At 41.4% G+C, this 20,066-nt stretch overlaps 1 protein-coding gene across 3 annotated transcripts in view; it reads left to right on the top strand.

Annotated features, from left to right (window-relative positions):
• Nucleotides 1–454: 454 nt before the first annotated feature.
• LOC138643230 (zinc finger protein 484-like) overlaps nucleotides 455–20,066 on the top strand; it is a 96,750-nt gene continuing 77,138 nt past the window's right edge. Inside the window, exons 1-2 of one of the 3 annotated variants that reach the window (XM_069732095.1) lie at nucleotides 455–599; nucleotides 19,302–19,425. Coding sequence is in view for 1 of the 3 variants with exons in the window: in XM_069732093.1 (XP_069588194.1) it covers nucleotides 591–599; nucleotides 19,302–19,425 (133 nt within the window). In the remaining 2 variants the exon portion in view is untranslated. The remainder of the gene's footprint in view (nucleotides 600–19,301; nucleotides 19,426–20,066) is intronic. The other 2 variants (XM_069732094.1, XM_069732093.1) reach the window with 2 other exon arrangements.

The following is a 20,066-nucleotide window of genomic DNA, read 5'->3' as shown; positions in this document are numbered from 1 at the left end:
ATATATATATATAGACAGTATATATATATATTTTTTTTTCTTTTTGGGACACATGGATCATTTCTATAGCGGTATGTTGGTTTTGCAGGCCTGCGAGAAAACCACGCAGTACGGATGCCATACGGATTACATACGGAGGATGCCATGCGCAAAAAACGCTGACACACCCTGCCTACAGAGGAGCTACGGACCACTATTTTCGGGACTTTTCAGCGTATTACGGCCGTAATATACGGACCGTATTGTTTTACGCTGAGTGTGACGCCGGCCTTAAAGTTAACCACCTGCTAACCTGTTAACCAACGCTGTCACGTGATTCTGTGACGTCAGACGATTTCTCCTTCTCTGGTATTTAGCCTCCACCATCTTTACTGTTGGCAGGTTCTTCCAGTCATTATTACGTCACTTCCGGCATGCTCCAAGGTGGCGCCTGTCATTACGCGCCTGGTCACATGGTGCTGACGTCATCGCAGGTCCTTCAGCTGAGGCAGCGCTGTGGGGAGAGAGTTGTCATCTCTGGTATCAGGCGACGTCTACGGCGGAGAAACGGAGGAGAAACGGAGGAGACCCGGCGCCTGCACCCCCGTGTTATGTGTCAGGTGAGAGGCCGCAGGGGGTTGTGGGAATTTGTAGACTCTCCAGAGGCTGAGGAGGAAGCAATTAACACCCCATTCACATCTATGGGAGAAATGTACAGACCCCATTCACATCTATGGGAGAAATGTACAGACCCCATTCACATCTATAGAGAAACGTACAGACCCCATTCACATCTATAGAGAAATGTACAGACCCCATTCACATCTATAGAGAAATGTACAGACCCCATTCACATCTATGGGAGAAATGTACAGACCCCATTCACATCTATAGAGAAATGTACAGACCCCATTCACATCTATAGAGAAATGTACAGACCCCATTCACATCTATGGGAGAAATGTACAGACCCCATTCACATCTATAGAGAAATGTACAGACCCCATTCACATCTATAGAGAAATGTACAGACCCCATTCACATCTATAGAGAAATGTACAGACCCCATTCACATCTATAGAGAAATGTACAGACCCCATTCACATCTATGGGAGAAATGTACAGACCCCATTCACATCTATAGAGAAATGTACAGACCCCATTCACATCTATAGAGAAATGTACAGACCCCATTCACATCTATAGAGAAATGTACAGACCCCATTCACATCTATGGGAGAAATGTACAGACCCCATTCACATCTATAGAGAAATGTACAGACCTCATTCACATCTATAGAGAAATGTACAGACCCCATTCACATCTATAGAGGAATGTACAGACCCCATTCACATCTATAGAGAAATGTACAGACCCCATTCACATCTATAGAGAAATGTACAGACCCCATTCACATCTATAGAGGAATGTACAGACCCCATTCACATCTATAGAGGAATGTACAGACCCCATTCACATCTATGGGAGAAATGTACAGACCCCATTCACATCTATAGAGGAAAAATGTACAGACCCCATTCACATCTGTAAGGGAGAAATGTACAGAGCCCATTCACATCTATAGGAGAAATGTACAGACCCCATTCACATCTATAGAGGAAAAATGTACAGACCCCATTCACATCTATAGAGGAAAAATGTACAGACCCCATTCACATCTATAGAGGAGAAATGTACAGACCCCATTCACATCTATAGAGGAGAAATGTACAGACCCCATTCACATCTGTAAGGGAGAAATGTACAGAGCCCATTCACATCTATAAGGGAGAAATGTACAGACCCCATTCACATCTATAGAGAAATGTACAGAGCCCATTCACATCTATAAGGGAGAAATGTACAGACCCCATTCACATCTATAGAGAAATGTACAGACCCCATTCACATCTATAAGGGAGAAATGTACAGACCCCATTCACATCTGTAGGAGAAATGTACAGACCCCATTCACATCTATAGAGAAATGTACAGACCCCATTCACATCTATAGGAGAAATGTACAGACCCCATTCACATCTATAGGAGAAATGTACAGACCTCATTCACATCTATAGGGGAGAAATGTACAGACCCCATTCACATCTATAGAGAAATGTACAGACCCCATTCACATCTATAGGAGAAATGTACAGAGCCCATTCACATCTATAGAGAAATGTACAGACCCCATTCACATCTATAGGAGAAATGTACAGAGCCCATTCACATCCATAGAGAAATGTACAGACCCCATTCACATCTATGGGAGAAATGTACAGACCCCATTCACATCTATAGAGAAATGTACAGACCCCATTCACATCTATAGAGGAATGTACAGACCCCATTCACATCTATGGGAGAAATGTACAGACCCCATTCACATCTATAGAGGAGAAATGTACAGACCCCATTCACATCTATGGGAGAAATGTACAGACCCCATTCACATCTATAGAGGAGAAATGTACAGACCCCATTCACATCTATAGAGGAGAAATGTACAGACCCCATTCACATCTATAGAGGAGAAATGTACAGACCCCATTCACATCTGTAAGGGAGAAATGTACAGAGCCCATTCACATCTATAAGGGAGAAATGTACAGACCCCATTCACATCTATAGAGAAATGTACAGAGCCCATTCACATCTATAGAGAAATGTACAGACCCCATTCACATCTGTAGGAGAAATGTACAGACCCCATTCACATCTGTAGGAGAAATGTACAGACCCCATTCACATCTATAGAGAAATGTACAGACCCCATTCACATCTATAGAGAAATGTACAGAGCCCATTCACATCTATAAGGGAGAAATGTACAGACCCCATTCACATCTATAGAGAAATGTACAGACCCCATTCACATCTATAGAGAAATGTACAGACCCCATTCACATCTGTAGGAGAAATGTACAGACCCCATTCACATCTATATGAGAAATGTACAGACCTCATTCACATCTATAGGAGAAATGTACAGACCTCATTCACATCTATAGGGGAGAAATGTACAGACCCCATTCACATCTATAGAGAAATGTACAGACCCCATTCACATCTATAGGAGAAATGTACAGACCCCATTCACATCTATAGAGGAAAAATGTACAGACCCCATTCACATCTATAGAGGAAAAATGTACAGACCCCATTCACATCTATAGAGGAGAAATGTACAGACCCCATTCACATCTATAGAGGAGAAATGTACAGACCCCATTCACATCTATAGAGGAGAAATGTACAGAGCCCATTCACATCTATAAGGGAGAAATGTACAGACCCCATTCACATCTATAGAGAAATGTACAGAGCCCATTCACATCTATAAGGGAGAAATGTACAGACCCCATTCACATCTATAGAGAAATGTACAGACCCCATTCACATCTATAGAGAAATGTACAGACCCCATTCACATCTGTAGGAGAAATGTACAGACCCCATTCACATCTGTAGGAGAAATGTACAGACCCCATTCACATCTATAGAGAAATGTACAGACCCCATTCACATCTATAGAGAAATGTACAGACCCCATTCACATCTATAGGAGAAATGTACAGACCTCATTCACATCTATAGGGGAGAAATGTACAGACCCCATTCACATCTATAGAGAAATGTACAGACCCCATTCACATCTATAGGAGAAATGTACAGAGCCCATTCACATCTATAGAGAAATGTACAGACCCCATTCACATCTATAGGAGAAATGTACAGAGCCCATTCACATCCATAGAGAAATGTACAGACCCCATTCACATCTATGGGAGAAATGTACAGACCCCATTCACATCTATAGAGAAATGTACAGACCCCATTCACATCTATAGAGGAATGTACAGACCCCATTCACATCTATGGGAGAAATGTACAGACCTCATTCACATCTATAGGAGAAATGTACAGACCCCATTCACATCTATGGGAGAAATGTACAGACCCCATTCACATCTTTAGAGGAGAAATGTACAGACCCCATTCACATCTGTAAGGGAGAAATGTACAGAGCCCATTCACATCTATAGAGAAATGTACAGACCCCATTCACATCTATAGAGAAATGTACAGACCCCATTCACATCTATGGGAGAAATGTACAGACCCCATTCACATCTATAGAGAAATGTACAGACCCCATTCACATCTATAGAGAAATGTACAGACCCCATTCACATCTATAGAGAAATGTAGAGACCCCATTCACATCTATAGAGGAATGTACAGACCCCATTCACATCTATGGGAGAAATGTACAGACCTCATTCACATCTATAGGAGAAATGTACAGACCCCATTCACATCTATGGGAGAAATGTACAGACCCCATTCACATCTATAGAGGAGAAATGTACAGACCCCATTCACATCTGTAAGGGAGAAATGTACAGAGCCCATTCACATCTATAAGGGAGAAATGTACAGAGCCCATTCACATCTATAGAGAAATGTACAGAGCCCATTCACATCTATAGAGAAATGTACAGACCCCATTCACATCTGTAGGAGAAATGTACAGAGCCCATTCACATCTATAGGAGAAATGTACAGACCCCATTCACATCTATGGGAGAAATGTACAGACCCCATTCACATCTATGGGAGAAATGTACAGACCTCATTCACATCTATAGGAGAAATGTACAGACCCCATTCACATCTATGGGAGAAATGTACAGACCCCATTCACATCTATAGAGAAATGTACAGACCCCATTCACATCTGTAGGAGAAATGTACAGACCCCATTCACATCTATAGGAGAAATGTACAGACCCCATTCACATCTATGGGAGAAATGTACAGACCTCATTCACATCTATAGGAGAAATGTACAGACCCCATTCACATCTATGGGAGAAATGTACAGACCCCATTCACATCTGTAAGGGAGAAATGTACAGACCCCATTCACATCTGTAAGGGAGAAATGTACAGAGCCCATTCACATCTATAGAGAAATGTACAGAGCCCATTCACATCTATAGAGAAATGTACAGACCCCATTCACATCTGTAGGAGAAATGTACAGACCCCATTCACATCTATAGAGAAATGTAGAGACCCCATTCACATCTATAGAGAAATGTACAGACCCCATTCACATCTATAGAGAAATGTACAGACCCCATTCACATCTGTAGGAGAAATGTACAGACCACATTCACATCTATAGAGAAATGTACAGACCCCATTCACATCTATAGAGAAATGTACAGACCTCATTCACATCTGTAGGAGAAATGTACAGACCCCATTCACATCTATAGAGAAATGTACAGACCCCATTCACATCTATAGGAGAAATGTACAGACCTCATTCACATCTATAGGGGAGAAATGTACAGACCCCATTCACATCTATAGAGAAATGTACAGACCCCATTCACATCTATAGGAGAAATGTACAGAGCCCATTCACATCCATAGGGGAGAAATGTACAGACCCCATTCACATCTATGGGAGAAATGTACAGACCCCATTCACATCTATAGAGAAATGTACAGACCCCATTCACATCTATGGGAGAAATGTACAGACCCCATTCACATCTATAGAGAAATGTACAGACCCCATTCACATCTATAGAGAAATGTACAGACCCCATTCACATCTATGGGAGAAATGTACAGACCTCATTCACATCTATGGGAGAAATGTACAGACCCCATTCACATCTATGGGAGAAATGTACAGACCCCATTCACATCTATAGAGAAATGTACAGACCCCATTCACATCTATAGGAGAAATGTACAGAGCCCATTCACATCTATGGGAGAAATGTACAGAGCCCATTCACATCTATAGAGGAGAAATGTACAGACCCCATTCACATCTATAGAGGAGAAATGTGCAGACCCCATTCACATCTATAGAGGAGAAATGTGCAGACCCCATTCACATCTATAGAGAAATGTACAGACCCCATTCACCTCTATGGGAGAAATGTACAGACCCCATTCACATCTATGGGAGAAATGTACAGACCCCATTCACATCTATGGGAGAAATGTACACACCCCATTCACATCTATGGGAGAAATGTACAGAGCCCATTCACATCTATAGAGAAATGTACAGACCCCATTCACATCTATGGGAGAAATGTACAGAGCCCATTCACATCTATGGGAGAAATGTACAGAGCCCATTCACATCTATAGAGAAATGTACAGACCCCATTCACATCTATGGGAGAAATGTACAGACCCCATTCACATCTATGGGAGAAATGTACAGACCCCATTCACATCTATGGGAGAAATGTACAGACCCCATTCACATCTATAGAGGAGAAATGTGCAGACCCCATTCACATCTATGGGAGAAATGTACAGACCCCATTCACATCTATGGGAGAAATGTACAGACCCCATTCACATCTATAGAGAAATGTACAGACCCCATTCACATCTATAGAGAAATGTGCAGATCCCATTCACATCTATAGAGAAATGTACAGACCCCATTCACATCTATGGGAGAAATGTACAGACCCCATTCACATCTATGGGAGAAATGTACAGACCCCATTCACATCTATGGGAGAAATGTACAGACCCCATTCACATCTATGGGAGAAATGTACAGAGCCCATTCACATCTATAGGAGAAATGTACAGACCCCATTCACATCTATAGAAGAAATGTGCAGACCCCATTCACATCTATAGGGGAGAAATGTACAGACCCCATTCACATCTATAGGAGAAATGTACAGACCCCATTCACATCTATAGGAGAAATGTACAGACCCCATTCACATCTATAGGAGAAATGTACAGACCCCAATCACATCTATAGGAGAAATGTACAGACCCCATTCACATCTATAGAGAAATGTACAGAGCCCATTCACATCTATAAGGGAGAAATGTACAGACCCCATTCACATCTATAGAGAAATGTATAGACCCCATTCACATCTGTAGGAGAAATGTACAGACCCCATTCACATCTATAGAGAAATGTACAGACCCCATTCACATCTGTAGGAGAAATGTGCAGACCCCATTCACATCTATAGAGAAATGTACAGACCCCATTCACATCTATAGGAGAAATGTACAGACCTCATTCACATCTATAGGGGAGAAATGTACAGACCCCATTCACATCTATAGAGAAATGTACAGACCCCATTCACATCTATAGGAGAAATGTACAGACCCCATTCACATCTATAGAGGAAAAATGTACAGACCCCATTCACATCTATAGAGGAGAAATGTACAGACCCCATTCACATCTATAGAGGAGAAATGTACAGACCCCATTCACATCTATAGAGAAATGTACAGACCCCATTCACATCTATAGAGAAATGTACAGACCCCATTCACATCTATAGAGAAATGTACAGAGCCCATTCACATCTATAAGGGAGAAATGTACAGACCCCATTCACATCTATAGAGAAATGTACAGACCCCATTCACATCTATAGAGAAATGTACAGACCCCATTCACATCTGTAGGAGAAATGTACAGACCCCATTCACATCTATATGAGAAATGTACAGACCTCATTCACATCTATAGGAGAAATGTACAGACCTCATTCACATCTATAGGGGAGAAATGTACAGACCCCATTCACATCTATAGAGAAATGTACAGACCCCATTCACATCTATAGGAGAAATGTACAGACCCCATTCACATCTATAGAGGAAAAATGTACAGACCCCATTCACATCTATAGAGGAAAAATGTACAGACCCCATTCACATCTATAGAGGAGAAATGTACAGACCCCATTCACATCTATAGAGGAGAAATGTACAGACCCCATTCACATCTATAGAGGAGAAATGTACAGAGCCCATTCACATCTATAAGGGAGAAATGTACAGACCCCATTCACATCTATAGAGAAATGTACAGAGCCCATTCACATCTATAAGGGAGAAATGTACAGACCCCATTCACATCTATAGAGAAATGTACAGACCCCATTCACATCTATAGAGAAATGTACAGACCCCATTCACATCTGTAGGAGAAATGTACAGACCCCATTCACATCTATAGAGAAATGTACAGACCCCATTCACATCTATAGGAGAAATGTACAGACCTCATTCACATCTATAGGGGAGAAATGTACAGACCCCATTCACATCTATAGAGAAATGTACAGACCCCATTCACATCTATAGAGAAATGTACAGACCCCATTCACATCTATAGAGAAATGTACAGAGCCCATTCACATCTATAGAGAAATGTACAGACCCCATTCACATCTATAGAGAAATGTACAGACCCCATTCACATCTATAGGAGAAATGTACAGAGCCCATTCACATCTATAGAGAAATGTACAGACCCCATTCACATCTATAGGAGAAATGTACAGAGCCCATTCACATCCATAGAGAAATGTACAGACCCCATTCACATCTATGGGAGAAATGTACAGACCCCATTCACATCTATAGAGAAATGTACAGACCCCATTCACATCTATAGAGGAATGTACAGACCCCATTCACATCTATGGGAGAAATGTACAGACCTCATTCACATCTATAGGAGAAATGTACAGACCCCATTCACATCTATGGGAGAAATGTACAGACCCCATTCACATCTATAGAGGAGAAATGTACAGACCCCATTCACATCTGTAAGGGAGAAATGTACAGAGCCCATTCACATCTATAGAGAAATGTACAGACCCCATTCACATCTATAGAGAAATGTACAGACCCCATTCACATCTATAGGAGAAATGTACAGAGCCCATTCACATCTATGGGAGAAATGTACAGAGCCCATTCACATCTATAGAGGAGAAATGTACAGACCCCATTCACATCTATAGAGGAGAAATGTGCAGACCCCATTCACATCTATAGAGGAGAAATGTGCAGACCCCATTCACATCTATAGAGAAATGTACAGACCCCATTCACCTCTATGGGAGAAATGTACAGACCCCATTCACATCTATGGGAGAAATGTACAGACCCCATTCACATCTATGGGAGAAATGTACACACCCCATTCACATCTATGGGAGAAATGTACAGAGCCCATTCACATCTATAGAGAAATGTACAGACCCCATTCACATCTATGGGAGAAATGTACAGAGCCCATTCACATCTATGGGAGAAATGTACAGAGCCCATTCACATCTATAGAGAAATGTACAGACCCCATTCACATCTATGGGAGAAATGTACAGACCCCATTCACATCTATGGGAGAAATGTACAGACCCCATTCACATCTATGGGAGAAATGTACAGACCCCATTCACATCTATAGAGGAGAAATGTGCAGACCCCATTCACATCTATGGGAGAAATGTACAGACCCCATTCACATCTATGGGAGAAATGTACAGACCCCATTCACATCTATAGAGAAATGTACAGACCCCATTCACATCTATAGAGAAATGTGCAGATCCCATTCACATCTATAGAGAAATGTACAGACCCCATTCACATCTATGGGAGAAATGTACAGACCCCATTCACATCTATGGGAGAAATGTACAGACCCCATTCACATCTATGGGAGAAATGTACAGACCCCATTCACATCTATGGGAGAAATGTACAGAGCCCATTCACATCTATAGGAGAAATGTACAGACCCCATTCACATCTATAGAAGAAATGTGCAGACCCCATTCACATCTATAGGGGAGAAATGTACAGACCCCATTCACATCTATAGGAGAAATGTACAGACCCCATTCACATCTATAGGAGAAATGTACAGACCCCATTCACATCTATAGGAGAAATGTACAGACCCCAATCACATCTATAGGAGAAATGTACAGACCCCATTCACATCTATAGAGAAATGTACAGAGCCCATTCACATCTATAAGGGAGAAATGTACAGACCCCATTCACATCTATAGAGAAATGTATAGACCCCATTCACATCTGTAGGAGAAATGTACAGACCCCATTCACATCTATAGAGAAATGTACAGACCCCATTCACATCTGTAGGAGAAATGTGCAGACCCCATTCACATCTATAGAGAAATGTACAGACCCCATTCACATCTATAGGAGAAATGTACAGACCTCATTCACATCTATAGGGGAGAAATGTACAGACCCCATTCACATCTATAGAGAAATGTACAGACCCCATTCACATCTATAGGAGAAATGTACAGACCCCATTCACATCTATAGAGGAAAAATGTACAGACCCCATTCACATCTATAGAGGAGAAATGTACAGACCCCATTCACATCTATAGAGGAGAAATGTACAGACCCCATTCACATCTATAGAGAAATGTACAGACCCCATTCACATCTATAGAGAAATGTACAGACCCCATTCACATCTATAGAGAAATGTACAGAGCCCATTCACATCCATAAGGGAGAAATGTACAGACCCCATTCACATCTATAGAGAAATGTACAGACCCCATTCACATCTATAGAGAAATGTACAGACCCCATTCACATCTGTAGGAGAAATGTACAGACCCCATTCACATCTCTATGAGAAATGTACAGACCTCATTCACATCTATAGGAGAAATGTACAGACCTCATTCACATCTATAGGGGAGAAATGTACAGACCCCATTCACATCTATAGAGAAATGTACAGACCCCATTCACATCTATAGGAGAAATGTACAGACCCCATTCACATCTATAGAGGAAAAATGTACAGACCCCATTCACATCTATAGAGGAAAAATGTACAGACCCCATTCACATCTATAGAGGAGAAATGTACAGACCCCATTCACATCTATAGAGGAGAAATGTACAGACCCCATTCACATCTATAGAGGAGAAATGTACAGAGCCCATTCACATCTATAAGGGAGAAATGTACAGGCCCCATTCACATCTATAGAGAAATGTACAGAGCCCATTCACATCTATAAGGGAGAAATGTACAGACCCCATTCACATCTATAGAGAAATGTACAGACCCCATTCACATCTATAGAGAAATGTACAGACCCCATTCACATCTGTAGGAGAAATGTACAGACCCCATTCACATCTATAGAGAAATGTACAGACCCCATTCACATCTATAGGAGAAATGTACAGACCTCATTCACATCTATAGGGGAGAAATGTACAGACCCCATTCACATCTATAGAGAAATGTACAGACCCCATTCACATCTATAGAGAAATGTACAGACCCCATTCACATCTATAGGAGAAATGTACAGAGCCCATTCACATCTATAGAGAAATGTACAGACCCCATTCACATCTATAGGAGAAATGTACAGAGCCCATTCACATCCATAGAGAAATGTACAGAGCCCATTCACATCCATAGAGAAATGTACAGACCCCATTCACATCTATGGGAGAAATGTACAGACCCCATTCACATCTATAGAGAAATGTACAGACCCCATTCACATCTATAGAGGAATGTACAGACCCCATTCACATCTATGGGAGAAATGTACAGACCTCATTCACATCTATAGGAGAAATGTACAGACCCCATTCACATCTATGGGAGAAATGTACAGACCCCATTCACATCTATAGAGGAGAAATGTACAGACCCCATTCACATCTGTAAGGGAGAAATGTACAGAGCCCATTCACATCTATAGAGAAATGTACAGACCCCATTCACATCTATAGAGAAATGTACAGACCCCATTCACATCTATGGGAGAAATGTACAGACCCCATTCACATCTATAGAGAAATGTACAGACCCCATTCACATCTATAGAGGAATGTACAGACCCCATTCACATCTATGGGAGAAATGTACAGACCTCATTCACATCTATAGGAGAAATGTACAGACCCCATTCACATCTATGGGAGAAATGTACAGACCCCATTCACATCTGTAGAGGAGAAATGTACAGACCCCATTCACATCTGTAAGGGAGAAATGTACAGAGCCCATTCACATCTATAAGGGAGAAATGTACAGAGCCCATTCACATCTATAGAGAAATGTACAGAGCCCATTCACATCTATAGAGAAATGTACAGACCCCATTCACATCTGTAGGAGAAATGTACAGAGCCCATTCACATCTATAGGAGAAATGTACAGACCCCATTCACATCTATGGGAGAAATGTACAGACCTCATTCACATCTATAGTAGAAATGTACAGACCCCATTCACATCTATGGGAGAAATGTACAGACCCCATTCACATCTATAGAGAAATGTACAGACCCCATTCACATCTGTAGGAGAAATGTACAGACCCCATTCACATCTATAGGAGAAATGTACAGACCCCATTCACATCTATGGGAGAAATGTACAGACCTCATTCACATCTATAGGAGAAATGTACAGACCCCATTCACATCTATGGGAGAAATGTACAGACCCCATTCACATCTGTAAGGGAGAAATGTACAGACCCCATTCACATCTGTAAGGGAGAAATGTACAGAGCCCATTCACATCTATAAGGGAGAAATGTACAGAGCCCATTCACATCTATAGAGAAATGTACAGACCCCATTCACATCTGTAGGAGAAATGTAGAGACCCCATTCACATCTATAGAGAAATGTACAGACCCCATTCACATCTATAGAGAAATGTACAGACCCCATTCACATCTATAGAGAAATGTACAGACCCCATTCACATCTATAGAGAAATGTACAGACCCCATTCACATCTATAGAGAAATGTACAGACCCCATTCACATCTGTAGGAGAAATGTACAGACCCCATTCACATCTATAGAGAAATGTACAGACCCCATTCACATCTATAGAGAAATGTACAGACCTCATTCACATCTGTAGGAGAAATGTACAGACCCCATTCACATCTATAGGAGAAATGTACAGACCTCATTCACATCTATAGGGGAGAAATGTACAGACCCCATTCACATCTATAGAGAAATGTACAGACCCCATTCACATCTATAGGAGAAATGTACAGAGCCCATTCACATCCATAGGGGAGAAATGTACAGACCCCATTCACATCTATGGGAGAAATGTACAGACCCCATTCACATCTATAGAGAAATGTACAGACCCCATTCACATCTATGGGAGAAATGTACAGACCCCATTCACATCTATAGAGAAATGTACAGACCCCATTCACATCTATAGAGAAATGTACAGACCCCATTCACATCTATAGAGAAATGTACAGACCCCATTCACATCTATAGAGAAATGTACAGACCCCATTCACATCTATAGAGAAATGTACAGACCCCATTCACATCTATGGGAGAAATGTACAGAGCCCATTCACATCTATGGGAGAAATGTACAGACCCCATTCACATCTATAGAGAAATGTACAGACCCCATTCACATCTATAGGAGAAATGTACAGAGCCCATTCACATCTATGGGAGAAATGTACAGAGCCCATTCACATCTATAGAGGAGAAATGTACAGACCCCATTCACATCTATAGAGGAGAAATGTGCAGACCCCATTCACATCTATAGAGGAGAAATGTGCAGACCCCATTCACATCTATGGGAGAAATGTACAGACCCCATTCACATCTATGGGAGAAATGTACAGACCCCATTCACATCTATGGGAGAAATGTACACACCCCATTCACATCTATGGGAGAAATGTACAGAGCCCATTCACATCTATAGAGAAATGTACAGACCCCATTCACATCTATGGGAGAAATGTACAGAGCCCATTCACATCTATGGGAGAAATGTACAGAGCCCATTCACATCTATAGAGAAATGTACAGACCCCATTCACATCTATGGGAGAAATGTACAGACCCCATTCACATCTATGGGAGAAATGTACAGACCCCATTCACATCTATGGGAGAAATGTACAGACCCCATTCACATCTATAGAGGAGAAATGTGCAGACCCCATTCACATCTATGGGAGAAATGTACAGACCCCATTCACATCTATGGGAGAAATGTACAGACCCCATTCACATCTATGGGAGAAATGTACAGAGCCCATTCACATCTATGGGAGAAATGTACAGAGCCCATTCACATCTATAGAGAAATGTACAGACCCCATTCACATCTATAGGAGAAATGTACAGACCCCATTCACATCTATGGGAGAAATGTACAGAGCCCATTCACATCTATAGAGAAATGTACAGAGCCCATTCACATCTATAGAGAAATGTACAGAGCCCATTCACATCTATGGGAGAAATGTACAGAGCCCATTCACATCTATGGGAGAAATGTACAGACCCCATTCACATCTATAGAGAAATGTGCAGACCCCATTCACATCTATAGAGAAATGTACAGACCCCATTCACATCTATAGGGGAGAAATGTACAGACCCCATTCACATCTATAGAGGAAAAATGTACAGACCCCATTCACATCTATAGAGGAAAAATGTACAGACCCCATTCACATCTATAGGAGAAATGTACAGAGCCCATTCACATCTATAGGAGAAATGTACAGAGCCCATTCACATCTATAGGAGAAATGTACAGACCCCATTCACATCTCTAGGGGAGAAATGTACAGACCCCATTCACATCTATAGGAGAAATGTACAGACCCCATTCACATCTATAGGAGAAATGTACAGACCCCATTCACATCTATAGGAGAAATGTACAGACCCCATTCACATCTATAGAGGAGAAATGTACAGACCCCATTCACATCTATAGAGGAGAAATGTACAGACCCCATTCACATCTGTAAGGGAGAAATGTACAGACCCCATTCACATCTATAGAGAAATGTACAGACCCCATTCACATCTGTAGGAGAAATGTACAGACCCCATTCACATCTATAGGAGAAATGTACAGACCCCATTCACATCTATAGAGAAATGTACAGAGCCCATTCACATCTATAAGGGAGAAATGTACAGACCCCATTCACATCTATAGAGAAATGTATAGACCCCATTCACATCTGTAGGAGAAATGTACAGACCCCATTCACATCTATAGAGAAATGTACAGACCCCATTCACATCTGTAGGAGAAATGTGCAGACCCCATTCACATCTATAGAGAAATGTACAGACCCCATTCACATCTATAGGAGAAATGTACAGACCTCATTCACATCTATAGGGGAGAAATGTACAGACCCCATTCACATCTATAGAGAAATGTACAGACCCCATTCACATCTATAGGAGAAATGTACAGACCCCATTCACATCTATAGAGGAAAAATGTACAGACCCCATTCACATCTATAGAGGAGAAATGTACAGACCCCATTCACATCTATAGAGGAGAAATGTACAGACCCCATTCACATCTATAGAGGAGAAATGTACAGACCCCATTCACATCTGTAAGGGAGAAATGTACAGACCCCATTCACATCTATAGAGAAATGTACAGAGCCCATTCACATCTATAAGGGAGAAATGTACAGACCCCATTCACATCTATAGAGAAATGTACAGACCCCATTCACATCTATAGAGAAATGTACAGACCCCATTCACATCTGTAGGACAAATGTACAGACCCCATTCACATCTATAGAGAAATGTACTGACCCCATTCACATCTATAGGAGAAATGTACAGACCTCATTCACATCTATAGGGGTGAAATGTACAGACCCCATTCACATCTATAGAGAAATGTACAGACCCCATTCACTTCTATGGGAGAAATGTACAGACCCCATTCACATCTATGGGAGAAATGTACAGACCCCATTCACATCTATAGAGGAGAAATGTGCAGACCCCATTCACATCTATGGGAGAAATGTACAGACCCCATTCACATCTATGGGAGAAATGTACAGACCCCATTCACATCTATGGGAGAAATGTACATAGCCCATTCACATCTATGGGAGAAATGTACAGAGCCCATTCACATCTATAGAGAAATGTACAGACCCCATTCACATCTATAGGAGAAATGTACAGACCCCATTCACATCTATGGGAGAAATGTACAGAGCCCATTCACATCTATAGAGAAATGTACAGAGCCCATTCACATCTATAGAGAAATGTACAGAGCCCATTCACATCTATGGGAGAAATGTACAGAGCCCATTCACATCTATGGGAGAAATGTACAGACCCCATTCACATCTATAGAGAAATGTGCAGACCCCATTCACATCTATGGGAGAAATGTACAGACCTCATTCACATCTATAGGAGAAATGTACAGACCCCATTCACATCTATGGGAGAAATGTACAGAGCCCATTCACATCTATGGGAGAAATGTACAGAGCCCATTCACATCTATGGGAGAAATGTACAGAGCCCATTCACATCTATGGGAGAAATGTACAGAGCCCATTCACATCTATAGAGAAATGTACAGACCCCATTCACATCTATAGAGGAGAAATGTGCAGACCCCATTCACATCTATAGAGGAGAAATGTGCAGACCCCATTCACATCTATGGGAGAAATGTACAGACCCCATTCACATCTATAGAGAAATGTACAGACCCCATTCACATCTATAGAGAAATGTGCAGATCCCATTCACATCTATAGAGAAATGTACAGACCCCATTCACATCTATGGGAGAAATGTACAGACCCCATTCACATCTATGGGAGAAATGTACAGACCCCATTCACATCTATGGGAGAAATGTACAGACCCCATTCACATCTATGGGAGAAATGTACAGAGCCCATTCACATCTATAGAGAAATGTACAGAGCCCATTCACATCTATAGGAGAAATGTACAGAGCCCATTCACATCTATAGGAGAAATGTACAGACCCCATTCACATCTATAGAAGAAATGTGCAGACCCCATTCACATCTATAGGGGAGAAATGTACAGACCCCATTCACATCTATAGGAGAAATGTACAGACCCCATTCACATCTATAGGAGAAATGTACAGACCCCATTCACATCTATAGGAGAAATGTACAGACCCCATTCACATCTATAGAGAAATGTACAGAGCCCATTCACATCTATAAGGGAGAAATGTACAGACCCCATTCACATCTATAGAGAAATGTATAGACCCCATTCACATCTGTAGGAGAAATGTACAGACCCCATTCACATCTATAGAGAAATGTACAGACCCCATTCACATCTGTAGGAGAAATGTGCAGACCCCATTCACATCTATAGAGAAATGTACAGACCCCATTCACATCTATAGGAGAAATGTACAGACCTCATTCACATCTATAGGGGAGAAATGTACAGACCCCATTCACATCTATAGAGAAATGTACAGACCCCATTCACATCTATAGGAGAAATGTACAGACCCCATTCACATCTATAGAGGAAAAATGTACAGACCCCATTCACATCTATAGAGGAGAAATGTACAGACCCCATTCACATCTATAGAGGAGAAATGTACAGACCCCATTCACATCTATAGAGGAGAAATGTACAGACCCCATTCACATCTGTAAGGGAGAAATGTACAGACCCCATTCACATCTATAGAGAAATGTACAGACCCCATTCACATCTATAGAGAAATGTACAGACCCCATTCACATCTGTAGGACAAATGTACAGACCCCATTCACATCTATAGAGAAATGTACAGACCCCATTCACATCTATAGGAGAAATGTACAGACCTCATTCACATCTATAGGGGTGAAATGTACAGACCCCATTCACATCTATAGAGAAATGTACAGACCCCATTCACATCTATAGGAGAAATGTACAGAGCCCATTCACATCCATAGGGGAGAAATGTACAGACCCCATTCACATCTATAGAGAAATGTACAGACCCCATTCACATCTATAGAGAAATGTACAGACCCCATTCACATCTATGGGAGAAATGTACAGACCTCATTCACATCTATAGGAGAAATGTACAGACCCCATTCACATCTATGGGAGAAATGTACAGAGCCCATTCACATCTATAGGAGAAATGTACAGAGCCCATTCACATCTATAGAGAAATGTACAGACCCCATTCACATCTATAGAGAAATGTACAGACCCCATTCACATCTATGGGAGAAATGTACAGAGCCCATTCACATCTATGGGAGAAATGTACAGAGCCCATTCACATCTATAGAGAAATGTACAGACCCCATTCACATCTATAGGAGAAATGTACAGACCCCATTCACATCTATGGGAGAAATGTACAGAGCCCATTCACATCTATAGAGGAGAAATGTACAGACCCCATTTACATCTATAGAGGAGAAATGTGCAGACCCCATTCACATCTATAGAGGAGAAATGTGCAGACCCCATTCACATCTATGGGAGAAATGTACAGACCCCATTCACATCTATAGAGAAATGTACAGACCCCATTCACATCTATAGAGAAATGTACAGACCCCATTCACATCTATAGAGAAATGTGCAGACCCCATTCACATCTATAGAGAAATGTGCAGACCCCATTCACATCTATAGAGAAATGTACAGACCCCATTCACATCTATAGAGAAATGTACAGACCCCATTCACATCTATAGAGAAATGTGCAGACCCCATTCACATCTATAGAGAAATGTACAGACCCCATTCACATCTATGGGAGAAATGTACAGACCCCATTCACATCTATGGGAGAAATGTACAGACCCCATTCACATCTATGGGAGAAATGTACAGACCCCATTCACATCTATGGGAGAAATGTACAGAGCCCATTCACATCTATGGGAGAAATGTACAGAGCCCATTCACATCTATAGAGAAATGTACAGACCCCATTCACATCTATAGGAGAAATGTACAGACCCCATTCACATCTATAGAGAAATGTACAGACCCCATTCACATCTATAGGAGAAATGTACAGAGCCCATTCACATCCATAGGGGAGAAATGTACAGACCCCATTCACATCTATAGAGAAATGTACAGACCCCATTCACATCTATAGGAGAAATGTACAGACCTCATTCACATCTATAGAGAAATGTACAGACCCCATTCACATCTATAGGAGAAATGTACAGACCTCATTCACATCTATAGGGGAGAAATGTACAGACCCCATTCACATCTATAGAGAAATGTACAGACCCCATTCACATCTATAGGAGAAATGTACAGAGCCCATTCACATCCATAGGGGAGAAATGTACAGACCCCATTCACATCTATAGAGAAATGTACAGACCTCATTCACATCTATAGAGGAGAAATGTACAGACCCCATTCACATCTATAGGAGAAATGTACAGACCCCATTCACATCTATAGGGGAGAAATGTACAGACCCCATTCACATCTATAGGGTACAGTATACACTGGAGGATTCTGGGTGATGAGCGGAGACTGCTGGGAGATTATACACTGGAGGATTCTGGGTGATGCCGCTCTCGTTGGTTGTCAGGTTCCTCTCCGGTGTCAGGACGTCGCTCTCTATATTTCCATGGAAGAGTGGGATTCTGTAGAAGGACACCGGGGTCTGTACTCGGACGTGTTGATGGATGATCTCCGGCCTCCTGTAGCAGCAGGTATGAGACGCTGTGTGTGACCCTATTGGGGCAGCGGGGCCGTCTACTCTCTATCGTATACGGGGTCCGTCTACTCTCTATCGTGTACGGGGTCCGTCTACTCTCTATCGTGTACAGTGCAGTCAGTGAGATCTTCTCTCTTCTTCTTTTTACATCTGTGTTGGAGTCAGGTTCATTTATGGTCCCTGTTTGTGGTTATTGTAGATTTGACTATTCTATAAATATTTTTTACAACCATATATACAGTGTGTCCGTAAAGTCATGGTGCTGTGTGTGTGTATGTATGTATGTATATATATATATATATATATATATATATATATATATATATATATATATATATATATATATATATATATATATATATATATATATATATATATATACTGCTCAAAAAAGTGAAGGGAACACTTAAACAACAGAATATAACTCCCAAGTAAATCGAACTTCTGCGAAATTAAACTGTTCACTTAGGAGCAACACTGCAGACAATCAATGTCACATGCTGTTGTGGAAATGGAATAGACAAGAGATGGAAATTGTTGGCAATTATCAAGACCCCTCAATAAAGGAGCGGTTCTGCAGGTGGGGACCACAGACCACATCTCAGTACAATGCTTTCTGGCTGATGTTTTGGTCAC

This window comes from Ranitomeya imitator, chromosome 6 (assembly GCF_032444005.1).
Source record: "Ranitomeya imitator isolate aRanImi1 chromosome 6, aRanImi1.pri, whole genome shotgun sequence".
In the NCBI taxonomy this organism is placed as follows: domain Eukaryota; kingdom Metazoa; phylum Chordata; class Amphibia; order Anura; family Dendrobatidae; genus Ranitomeya; species Ranitomeya imitator.
Note: the sequence above shows the minus strand (reverse complement) of the source record. Positions and strands in the feature narration are given on the sequence as shown.